The sequence below is a fragment of the Blennius ocellaris genome (genome assembly GCF_963422515.1).
Source record: "Blennius ocellaris genome assembly, chromosome: 9".
Classification (NCBI taxonomy): domain Eukaryota; kingdom Metazoa; phylum Chordata; class Actinopteri; order Blenniiformes; family Blenniidae; genus Blennius; species Blennius ocellaris.
Window position 1 is genome coordinate 6,862,090 of NC_137658.1, and position 13,161 is coordinate 6,875,250.

Sequence of the window (13,161 nt, forward strand, 5' to 3'; positions counted from 1 at the left end):
ATCCAAGCTTATATCTTAATCTATCAATGGTCTCTGACACTGATTGTGCACATGCACTTCTTTTTAAAAGCATTTGTGGTCCTAATTTTAATTCAGATCCCTCTGATGTTTTATGCGGTTTTAAAATGATGTGGCAACACTCAATAAAGTAGACAATTTGTAATTAAACAAACATATATATAATTTGGCTAAATATTACAGAATATTATAAATTAAGCTCTTTTGTTATATATTGAGAAAATTCTATATGTATTAACAAATGTTTTCTTTTCTATTTCATTTTTGCAAGATTAAAACACTAGTCATTTAGGACCAAAGGACCTAATTTCCTCTGCAAATAGCTTGCATAAGGTGTTTTCATTTGTTAAGTTTTCAAAGGCAAATATTATAACTGAGGCCTAATTTGAAGAAAGAAAAAGCACAAATATATGCTTTCATATGAAACGAATCTACAGAAATTTACAAAGCATGACCCAATATGAACAATAGATTCCTTGTTATTTATATATGTTGTTGTAATATGATGAATGTTTAACACATTTCTGTGTTAAACAACATCAGCACTTCCCATTTTCTATTGCTCAATTGTTCATACTCTCAAATTAGATACATTTTGAATGTTGGGTCCTTCTTTCATCATTGTGGCTTATTGTTCAACCGAGATCGTGGATCCTGTTACTCATTGCTCCAGTGCATGGTCACAGTAAACCTTTAACAAGTGCACTTAGGAGACACAAGAGCGACACCAAAAAATCAAGACATAAAAGTTTTCAATCTTTTTGTATTGGTTTATATTATAGTCCCCAAAAAGTAATGGCACATTCATGTGTGGAAAAAAGGCATTCAAGTTACTTAGTGATTTAGAGGCCAACAGATGTTTTGAATAATAGACTTTATTATAATTTGTGGACAATATTTTTTGTTTTTGCAAATTTGTGTGTTTTCTTTTAATATACTGACATTTTTCCTCATGTTTTATGTGTCTGTTTTGTCTGAAACTTTACTCTACTGCTGCCTGTCTCGGCCAGGGCGCCGGGACACACTTGAAAAAGAGCTTTTTAATCTCAACAAGGTTTTTCGGGTAAAATAAAGGTAAAATAAATAAAACAAAATAAATGAAAATTGATAGAATTTATGCTGTTGTCCTTTGTGGCAATTATTCTGTCTGTTGGGTGTGTCAAGTCAGTGGTTTTGCCGCAGCGGCCGACAGCAGTTACAGACACCGAAATAAACAACATGAGACCAGTTGATTTTTGACAACTTAGTGCAACATAACATGCTGAACAACCTGCTCAGCCACAATGGGATTACATCTGTAGATGTAGCTTTGGGAAGTTTTGTTTTTGTCGTGCATGAATGAAGAGATCGTTGCTCACTGGAAAGCACGAGACCAATGAGTGCTGATCAAGTCATGTCTGTTTATAGAAATCAACACTCCTGGAAAACTACAACAAAGTACTCACGGAACAGGGACAAAGACTTCCACCAAGGGTTTTTTTGGTCTTTTATTATTTTCTTTATTTCCAATCGATCACTCAGTTCCTCGTTGCAAGGAAGAGTCCCCATCGCTGGTCTCCACTGTTCGAGCGTTCTAGTTTTTCTTTCCATCCATTCACTATTGCGAAGTAGTCTTCTTCTGAGAATTCCTGCAATGGATAGAGGCAGGATTGTTACTGAGTCCATCCAGACTTAAAAAGGAAGCTAGGTTTTTATCAGATTAAGATGACATGAGTGCAAAGTTGAATTTTGGCACGATCTCCACCCGTGAGTCAACGCTCGCGCAGACTAACCTCAATGAATTCATCTTTGATGGCGTCCGCTCGCTGCAGCTCCGCCTTAATGACGCTGATGAACTGTGCTGTCCTGTCCTCGGCCCGGACGTTGCAGAAACCAGCTTCCTGAATGAACTACGGAAAGAGAGAAACAGAGAGGATGAAATAAAGCGACACATCAGCAACACCTCGGCTCAGCCCTGAGGTCACTTGCACTGGATATTTTGCTGTACACGAGTATTTTAGTGATACACACAAAGAAGATCCCAGGACAAGACTGTAGTGTCTACTACTACCATTGTGGGCCCTCAGCCTCAGGCAAGACAAGCAAAAACTCAGATAACTCCCAAGGTCCACTGCAGAAGCTCACTGCTCCACAGTGATCAATAAAAAAAACCCCAACGTATTCTGAACTGAATCTATCAAGCAAAGGTAAAGGTAAAAAGTCAATCTTATATTATCATGTCCTTGGTCATAGATACGATTCCAGGTTGTAGTTTGATGGTGCCTTTAGTTTATGTTTACCTTGCCGTACTGTGCGGGCGTATATAGGACGTAACCTCTCTGCTTGACGTAAGCGTCGAACACTGGTGTCCAAGGTTGATCCCCACAACAGTAATCACTGATGAGCAGCTGTCCACCGGGCTTTAACCATGACTGCACCCAAAACACAAAAAACAGACAAAATTGGGAATTTGAAGAGCATTTGCCAAATGTTTTTTTTTTTGCCCCATAGAATTCAAAAAAAGGAAAACATTAACGAAGATAAAGTTCTCACGTGGAAGCGTTTAAAGAGAGCCAGTTTGTCATTGATGTGCAGGATTGTATCTCTGCTATAGATCACGTCAAATGAGCCATCTGGAAATGTCCTCTTGGTGGCATCAGACACCTCAAACTGCACCTGAGATAAAGCAGATGATGTTACAGCTCAAGGCTGGATAGTAACAGATTTATTTCATATATGAAAAACACGTACTGATGGAAGTTTTTCAGCCATCGCCCTGTCCATAGCAATGTCCACCATGTTGTTTGACAGGTCCAGGCCGAGAACTTCAACGCCAAACGTCTGGATAATGACACAATCGCTGACTGTCACTGATACTACATGGCGTGCACTTATAATAAATAACAGGGTCATCCCTTTTGGCAGGACTTCACATGTGTCAGTTTTTATTGCTCTTACTTTAGCCATGTAGAAGTCTCCTCCACCGATTCCACAACCGACATCCAGCACCTTCTGACCAGGCTTCAGATTCAGCAGGTCCACAAACTCCTGGAAGCACAAACCAGACAAACATGTGCTTTATGAAAGCCTAAAAGTATAGTAAAAAAACAAAAAAAACAACAACAAATAACTGCATTGTTGACTTGATGAAGATATTTTTTGGAGTCATTGTCATGATGTGCATGTAAACTTCAGTCTCTCTCTTGTATTTGTGATCGGTAGACTTTGTTGGTACCTTGGTGGTGCTGGGTCCACCTGTGCTCACGTAACCGGCCCCAAACATCTTCTCGTAGCGCAGGATTCCTCGGCTGGTGTACTGCTGGTTGTCCAGGAACTGCTGGAAGGTGCTGAATCCGCTCTGGGTGTCGGAGGAGCGCGGGACCTTCTCCAGCAACCAGCAGATCTGATTCGGATTATTTTTCATCTGCGATGGGATTACGTTCGTTCATTTCGTTAGTCTGTGTTCAGTCAGGAGAACCACAGTGAGATGAATGATTGATTATTCAAAATGGACACGAAAGCAGCCTGAACAAGGCGACTTTTTAGTCTCAAAAGAGAAGCACGATCCATCTCTAAAATAAAAATCCAATATCAATTTAAGCTTCCTCACAATCTGCTCAATTTGAGGCTCAAATGAGAGGGAATCATCGATTATGATTCCAAGGAATTTCTAAGAGGTAACTTCCTCAATGACGTGACCTTGTAGGATACTGATGGGGGTCAGATTGGTCTCCCTCTTCCTGGAGTGTGGAAACAGCATGACTTTGGATTTCTCAGCATCTAACATTAACCTCGGGTCTTTCACATTGAACTGAACAGCTGAAAAAGCTGCTTACGAAGGGCCTCCTTTAATGAAGATGCAGAACAAAAATTGACTGTACCAGCAGCATAAAAATGACAGTTAGAATTCACAACATTTTGATCGAGGCTGTTGATGTGAATTGTAAATAACAATGGCCCAGGGACCGACCCCTGTGGAACACCTTTGGACACAGGTAGTAACTTGGAGGTGCTGCCATCAACCTGCACACTCTGAGTTATTATGAAATGACAAACTTGAGTATTTTGGACAAATATTTGGATTCTCTACTCAAGAGATAATGATTCAGTTTTCACAGTGAAAGGATCAAAACAGCTCATATTAATAATCAGAGATAATGAAGCTTTAGAAGTAGATGATTTTAACTAAAATCTCTGATACAAGTTGACTCCAGACTTGGTTATTGCCATTGAATAACCTTATGTGTCTACACCGATAAATGTTAGTTTACCATAACAGTCCCCCTCCTCTCCATTAAAATGTTCAAAATCTTGCTTCAATATAGCAAATGTGAATTTTTACTTTCATACACAACATACCCTGCATTATTGCCTGTACTGATAAAGAGAATTGGGGGTATATTTGCCACCTCGGCTGCTTGGCCATATTTCACAGACTGTTGCTGAATAACATGTTGTAATACATAAAGTGGTTCTACCTCGACGTAGGTTCGGACTTTTTTCTTCAAAATGATGTCAAAACCAAACTTCTTTCCCTTCAGTGGCTCCGCCTGCACTGATGTTGCCAAATGGTTGTACTGGGCCTCAGTTCTGTAGCAGGTTGGGTTAAAGTCCCTCTTGCTGTCACCTTGGGAGAAAGTTTGATTGCATCAATCTACTAAAAGTATTTGTATTTTTTTTTCACAACTGTAAACTTTACATTAAGTCTTGGATCTCCATGTCTGATCTAAGAGCCATAAATGTTTGATACCTGACCGGTGGTTGCAGGACTCCCTGAAGAAGACAAAGCCCCCAGGTCGCAGCCAGCGAAGCATTTTCTCCAATAATGTCCTCAACTCTTCGTCACTCAAGTACATCATCAGCCAATTTGAGAAGATGAAGTCGATGCTGTAGAGAAAAATGAGGGGGATACTTTAAATCTTTCAGGAAAATGCTCCATGGAAAATTTAAATGACGGCGCAACAGTACAAGTTACTGTATATTTTAAAAATGATGATATAAAAATAAAAATTTTGTTGATGCAGGACTTAACGATGAAGCCACACAGAGTGTTCTATTATTGAAAATGTTTATAAACATTCAGATTTCAGCGAAACGCAAGGAGGGGCTTTTAAAACACACCTTTCCTGGGGGATGTCCAGCTTCGTGACGTCAGCTTGGACGAAGGTGACGTTGCTATGGTGACCATTGTTTTGTCTGTTTTTCTCCACAAAGCTGTCCATGAAGTCCACGGCCGTCACGTGAACGGCCTGTGTCAGCAGCTGGGCGGTGTAGCGACTGTGGACACAAATCACAGCATCACATCTCTGGAGCGTCAGTCAACTGGCGCAGATGAAATAAGCAACTAAACTTTGTATTAACAACAAACCATATTGTCCCTCTCCTCTTTTTCCCCCCCTGCAGGACACGGCGTCCATCACTTCTAAAAAGGCGTCATAACTTTAATTCAGACAGGATAGTATGGTTCTTGCATTGAATTCCCAATTGGCTTCTTTTTTTTTTTTTCTTGCATGAACCAACATTTGTGCACAAAAACAATAACTTCTGGGAGTCTTTCTGGTGTCGATTCAGGGCTTATGGAACTCAAAAGTGTTTAATATTGACTTCCAGGTATAAAATCAGAAGTGTGAGACTGTAGAAGTGTGAGAAAAAACCTTTCAAAGTCACACGTTTCTACAAATGCCTCACAATCTTTCCAGTGTCAATGCAAGTTTTTTTTTCAAACCTCTGTTCATCTTTAATTTTCTAAAATGTTCTTTTTGAATCTTTTAAAACTTCCCCACTAGAACAAAATATTTCTAACAGCTGATTCAGACTGTTGCTATCAAGTCCCGTCATTTTGCTGCAATAAACCCCAATCAGCTAAGATTTTCCAAGAAACCATAAAATGTCTTACTATATCCAACATCTTATACATGTTCAATTGTGATGAAGATGTTTCTTTGTGGAAATTGGAAATCATTGCATTTATCTTATATTACACAGATCATCCTAACCTCTTATGGAGATTTGAGAAATAGCACCGGCATTTTTCTGATTATCCAGCGAAGCGAAGAAGGACCTTAAAAAGCCCTTTCAGTGTAACGCACCCGATCCCTGCGCCCAGCTCCAGAACTGCCTTCCCAGCCAGAGGAGGCAGCATGGAGAGGATCTCTGGTAGCTCATGCTCAGTTAGCTCTTTGGCTCGAGAGTCCAGCATCATCTCCTCCACCGTGGCGCCCTGAGAGTGCTCCTTCCAGAACTCAGTCATGTTACTCCGAACTGGAAAGCATGTACAAATTAGGCTGGGCACGTAAACACAAATGGCATCATAAATGAAGTATTCATTCCTGACACTAACAAACTCGTGGCAATCTGGTTAAACTGAAAAGTGGGGAACTCATGAGAGTGTGTCGGAATGAATAACAGTAATCTATGGTAACTAAAGCACAAATACGCGCACATATAAAACTGACAAAAGAGGAAGCTCACTATAAAACAGTGATTGGGATTAAATAAAGACATTACATGTTACAAAATAAACTGGTTTGACACTCATTATTCTGAAAAGGATATTGTACATATTATGTCATTACATAACTTCACTGAAAATATTCCAGTTCTAACAGTTTTGACACTTCCCTCAGACCCTAACTAGTACATTGATTAACCATTAGTCAAACATGGTTAAGTAACCAGTGATGTAATGCGTTCACAGCCTTGAAGATTTTTTTTTTAGTTTTGTTTTATTCTACAGTTGTTCTCTAATTGAACATTGGAAGCTTTTCTATCCTCCTGTAACAACAGGTGCGGCATGGCTTCATGCATCAACAGAATAGGTTTTGCATAAATAAGACAAATTCCCCTTAAGACGTCTATAACGCGCTGAAATGACACTTGCTTCTGGTTTATTTCAGGACATAATATGTCAAACTTCAAGTTTGGGTCCGGGAGGTTAATAAAATCGCGACTTCACATACATATAATCAACCTGACCACTGCAGCTTTCCAGCAAAGTTTACAAAGAACCAGGGATCATTTGACAGCTTCAGACAAAATCACGGACACATTCCAGCTCAGTGTTCGCGGGATTACTTCCACCAGCTGAGTGCACCATCACGCAGAAATAACACATGGCAACTCCAACAAAACCCACAGTTTGCAGTCCTCATTGAGTCAGATGTAAAGGCATGTTTAGAGAAACCAACACAGATTCACACCAGTCGAAAAGTCACGATTCCTCTGCTCATACCTTTCTCCATGGTGATCTTTGGCTGATTACTTAGGGGGCGAAAAAAATAAATCAATAAATCAAGATTGAAAATGACTAAATGAGGGGTATACGTGACCTCTTTCTGGCAGCTTTCAACAGCCATGGATGCTCTTTAAATAGCAGCCCCACCATGTCGTGTGGAGGAGGTGCTCGGCAGGTGGAAATCTGGCCATTAGGATGCGCCCAATACCAGTGACTGATGGTGACATCATGAATAAACATACAGGAGCAAAGGTCTGCAGGCCAGGGTATCAAATGAGGAGCGTGCCGGGAGACTGTACAAACACCGCAGAGCGCCAACAGCACATACGTTCAGATGTTGAGAGAGAGGCAGTTTAAAGAGTGCACTCACGGCAGGTGGATGTGTCGCGTCACGTCTGCGTCCCGGGACGGGTGAGATCGGCTCGGTTGTGCTGACCTGCGGGAAATGACACGTGGTGTGTGCCGATTGCGCAACATTGCCTCAGACTGTAGGTGGAGTGAAAGCGTGATGTGTGAACAAGGAGGAGGAGAAAGGCACCCGAGAGAATACATGAGAACAGTCAGGTTTTAAATCATCGACAAATCAACTGCTTCACTGCAGTTATTGATCATCAAAGCTCATACAGTATTGCTCACTTAAAACCACACTGACTTTTCTCTTTTTAATTGCCAGTGTGTCTTTCCATTTGGAGTCAACAGGAGACACTTGCTATATAGCTCTTATTATGCAATTTGAGTAACTGTTGCAGCAGAATGAAAGCAAACTGAATGAAATTGCTCCCGTTCTTTCAGTTGCTGCCTCATGATGCAACAGGAGTGACAGCAGAAAGGTTGAGATTACTCAGGTTTGAACCCTTTACACACAGAAATACTTAGACATCGGCAACTGATAAAAGTGCAAAGATGTTGCTGAGGGCAATTTCGAGTTGTTATAACTTTATTGTAGAATTCTTTTACGGGGGTAACTGGGTAATAGAGGAACACTACGTATACATTATTGGATACAACCTCATTTTCAACTCAAAAACAAAAAGGTTTGTGACATTTCAACATTTTAGGTTATTCTGAATGGGATTCGAAATGCACTAAAGATCCAAGTTAATTTATTAATATTAACAATCCTCTATGCAACTTAGTTGCAATAAATGTGTTTCAGAAATGAAACTTTTGAGCTGTTTGATGTTCTCTGCATTGTGGGGCAGGCCGTCACCTGATGACTTCCATTTATAGTTCACCTGAGGACTCTTCAACTGTGACTTAAACTAAAACAGGTCTGATTGTGAACTTTGTTTGGTTATTCTAAGAGTGTAAAAGGAGAAAGACAGAACAATTTAGTCTAACAAAAACTTAATTGTAAGAAGAAGAAAAAAACCTTAATACGTAAGTAATTAAGGTGCAAGCAAGGTGTCCTGCATATCTGTTCATCAGTTTCTTCTGGTGCTTATACATATACATATATGTACATATACATCGAAATAAAAATAAAACCCATACTTATCCCTGTTAAAAGAATAAATGAGAGATATTTTGATGCTGATAAGCTGCATTTTTAGGTTGGATTGTGTTTTATTGGCAGCATTAAAAAAAAATTCATATATTCACCATTACTTTCTGTGCATTTACTTTACACCGTCATGAAAGTCAACAAAATTTAAATCTCTGATCCACAACTCTGCAGTTCAGGATATGACTGATACACTGAATTGTATTGTAGAGGCACTTGTTTCTGATGCAGATTATCACATAGTCTGGTGACTAGCCTGTCCTCAATATACACATGAGGATATCCCGTGTTATTTGGAAATATGTATATGAATATTTCACAATAAAATGAAAAATACAAACCACGGAGATATTGCGTCGTGTTAGATTTGTGTTCAAATAATAATCATTTAAGTTCAAAGGAAGAAACTTGAATCTTATCGCCGTCATTAAAACACATTTTGCCATTGGCTGTTGTATCAGAATGTGATCTGTGTAATGGTGGACACTAGTGAAAATGTGCTTTTCTGACCTTTCGCACAGTTCCAACACGACCACATCCAAAGTCCACTGATACCACATTGGATCAGATAATTACGCCTGATGGTCGGGAAACTCTAAACCCGGACATTACCTTAATGTATTTGTACAAACAATTGGCACTTGAATTGAGAACACCTGGTCACCTATTTTTTCCCTCTGATATTTAAGAAGCCTCTTCTCTCCTTCTGTGAACCGGGAATAAAAAAATTAATTGACTTTTATTTAAAAAAAAGAAGTACAGATGATGTCTTCTTTGTGCGTTTCACACAATGTAAGGGCAATTTGGAGCCAGATTTGATCCATTGACAGGTGGGATTTGGCCCCTTGAGACGAGGCCGAGGGGTCTTCTGAGCAGGCAGGTAGTGTACAAGGAAAGAACTTCACTGATGCAACAACACCAGCGCAGCAATTCTAGAGATGAATGTAGATTAAATGGAATCGAGGAAATAGATCTTCAAACTAAAAACTGCAAGAAGGCAACGGTGAAAAAATATACGGCTGAGTGCACATTGGAAGATGATGAGAGGCCTTCAGAAGTGTTGCAGTATCGTTAAAATAGGATAAAAAAAAAAGCGAGCAACATTCCATAAGCATCGGGATTCACATGCTGAACATGTTTAATGAAGACAAATCCTGTAAGAAGGTCTGCAAGTTGGGTTTGAGAACAAATGTCTAACTTTAGAAGTGCAGTTCAAAGAGGAGATGGTAAATGATTGCTCACAGTTGAAGCAGTGACGCGCTGCCGTGGTTAAAGACTTATTCCTTAAACGTGTCTACACCTTCAGTGGACGCAACGTGGATATTCAGAGACACTGTTTGCTATTTATTCTTCACAGCTTGTTGTTGATGCCAGCGTGGTCCCAGGAATACTGAGCAAAAATCCAGTGCATCCTGACCTCAAACTGTAGATTATAGTGTCCTGAGACAGAAAAGTCAGGACTTTTGAGGCCTGTGCCTCTCTCGCTTGAAAATGTCAAACACAAAGCATAAACAGTTTAAAAGTACCGGTAACAACGTATGCAGTTGTGACTTTTAATTAAAAAAATCTGTTTTAATTCCCCACAAAGATTAATAGTCTGATTATGCCATAAACAACACAAGGTTAAAGTGTTGCACACAGGTTGTTTACAGCAATTAAGCGACTCGAAACAGAAAATGCTGTTAGGGTTTGAAGTAAGAACCCCAAAGCAGAGCCAAGAGACTAATCAAACATAGTTCAAAAATGTATTTTCCAAACGGCAGGCAGGACAGGCAGTGGAGACAGGGGGCTGGCTGGCAGGCAGGCAACGTCACTCCAGGAGAGGCACAAAAAACCTGAGCACAGGAAAAAGTATTAACATCCAAAAAATGGCAGAGAACTAGACTTAGACTTCCAACAGGGCACTACCAAGTAGACGGAATAATCTGGCAGAGGTGTGGAGTGAGAACCAGGGTTTTGAAGACTGCAATTTGTGTGGAGTAGATTCAGGTGTGCCTCATTCTCCTGGAGGAGCCAGCCACGCCCCCTGTCACACACGCCCTGCACAGAAACAGAAAAAGGGAGGGGGAACAGACAACAAAAAACAGATCCCTAACAAATGCAACAAATTCCAAAATGGTTAGTTTGTAAAACTCTGCTAATTTTCCACACAGATGTTTTACAAACAGTGAGTCTGAAAGTAAAAAGAATTTCATGCAGCATTTACACTCACTCCCTTTTTAAAAAATTTTTTTTCTTTGATTTATGTAACCATCGCTTCTTATTTATGCAGTAGATGTTTGAGTGTGAGTAATACTGGCACGGACAACACTGTGACTTGAAGAGGGTTATGCTATTAAGATTCTGCAGTGACTTCTTGCTTGCTTTTAGTGAAATTACATTGGCGTCATAACCGTGCTGTGAAGGCGAGTTTGTGCAAACGTGCATGCCGCAGAAATTGTGAAACCTGAGGCTTTGAGGCTGGAAGACGAGAGAGAAAAGAATGTGGCTACACACGTTTTCAATGAGACCCCTTGGGAAATTATTTTGCAGATGCAAAGACTGAAGTCTCATAATTATCTCTGATAATTAAACAGGTTCAAATCAAAGCCTGATAACTGTCTGTCTATGTGGGCATGTTAGAGCCTGATAGGTAGTAACAATCCAAAACGTAACAACTGGTCAATAATGTAAAAAGATTTAACACAAATTTAAATGTGATCTTAAAATGTCTAATGTTTATAAAAAAAATGTTGTAGTGGAAAAATTTATTTCTTCAGAGAACAGAAGACGATATATGACTAGAGCAACAACAATCATACATAAATACCATAAATTGTATATAGATATAGATGTATAAACAAATAGTCCAAACCATTAGAGTTTAGCCCATAATGTAATATTAAAGGTTTTTTACATTTTGGGCTCAGCTCAGCGATTATTGACAAATTATTACATTTGGGGTTTTGTTACATTTAATTCTATTACAATTCGGGTCGGTGGTACATTTTGGGTTGTTGTTATATATCGGGCTCTAACAAGGCAACATCCAAATCACGCTGGGAAGTCATATACCGAAGTGACCCTCCAGGGTCAGGATTTCATGTATGCGTTCTGTTTATTGTCGTCACTTTCACTTTTGTCCACTAGATGTCAATAAAGGTCCACAAACGATTTAAAAAAAGCTTGAGCACTTTACAGGTAGTCACAGTGGAATGTTTCATTCACACAGTGAATCTAGATACTGCTATTATCATCCCCCGCCGTCTTTCAGACGATATTAAAATCACATAAAAGACGAGAGTAGAAATGACAGCTGGGACACATTTTATAGCATTTGAAGTTTGGCAAAAGCAGCAGAGCAGGACGCTCATTAAACCATCATGTTCGCAGTGGAGCAGGAGAATGCTTCATCAAAGCCTTTATGATAAAACAAACTCAGCAAAGGACAAGATGGAGGAAATGAACAACAGCGTGTAACAAGGTGGAGATCTATACAACCAAATGAACAGAGAGAATGGGGGGTTTGTGATTGGGCTTTTTATGTGATGTGATCTCTTGACTCAGCGTAGTAAGCAGTATCCAAGTCGGGCATATTCTGAAATTGTTTTCAGAGGAGAGAAGAAATCATTCATGTATCATCTGCTTTAATTTGATGTAGGATTATATGGTGTTGATGTGATAATGTATTTCTTATACAGGGGCTACATGGCTGCGCAGTCCTTAGTACTCATAAGCAAGAAGACCCTGGTTCGATTCTGCACTCTGGGCCTTTTTGTGTGAAGATTGCATGTTCTCCCTGTGCGAGCAAGGGTTCCTCCTCACACCGTCCATCGTGTGATTGCCTGGCAACCAGTGTACGTCGTCTTCCGCTGAATGCTAGCTGAGAACAGGCAACCCTGAATTGCATATACTGTATTATTAATAAAAGATGGATTCATGCATCAATGGAAGTTCATTCAAGAAATTAATGGATGACTACAATTCTACTTAGAAACCACTAATGCTATTTACAGTATGTTTTTTATAGTAAGCTCCAACAACAACAAATAAACCAAACTAAACTTTATATGTTGAATTTGCATGTTCTTCCTGTGTGTGCATGGTGCTTCAGCTTTCCATCTATCCATCCATCTATCCATCCATCTATCCCACTTTAGCTGGTGCAGGGTAACGGTGTGCCGGAGCCAATCCCAGCTAACCATAGGTGTGAGTGTGGATGGGGATTGGTTATTAATTAAAAACAGTGTTAAAATACAGTTTCTAATCTAATCCTGAACACTCAACCTGAAAAACATTCAAATGGAGCTGCACAAGTGGTCAGGCACCATATTTCTTGCAAGAAGGCAGGTGCAGTGATAACAACAGCCCACTGTGATAATCACAGATTAATATTTATGAGGCCTTTCATGTGGAGACGTGTCCGCGTTGTCTCGTGTTCTGCGCT

The 13,161-nt window shown here is 39.8% G+C and overlaps 1 protein-coding gene across 1 annotated transcript; it reads right to left on the reverse strand.

Annotated features, from left to right (window-relative positions):
• Nucleotides 1-1,535: 1,535 nt before the first annotated feature.
• pmt (phosphoethanolamine methyltransferase) lies at nt 1,536-6,247 on the reverse strand (the record flags this gene model as incomplete). Its single annotated transcript, XM_080502628.1, has 11 exons — nt 1,536-1,646; nt 1,791-1,907; nt 2,298-2,429; nt 2,551-2,673; nt 2,749-2,838; nt 2,956-3,045; nt 3,233-3,421; nt 4,476-4,624; nt 4,748-4,884; nt 5,119-5,274; nt 6,087-6,247. 11 exons carry the CDS (start codon nt 6,245-6,247, stop codon nt 1,536-1,538), a joined length of 1,455 nt encoding a protein of 484 aa, XP_080358754.1.
• Between the last annotated feature and the right edge of the window lie 6,914 nt (nt 6,248-13,161).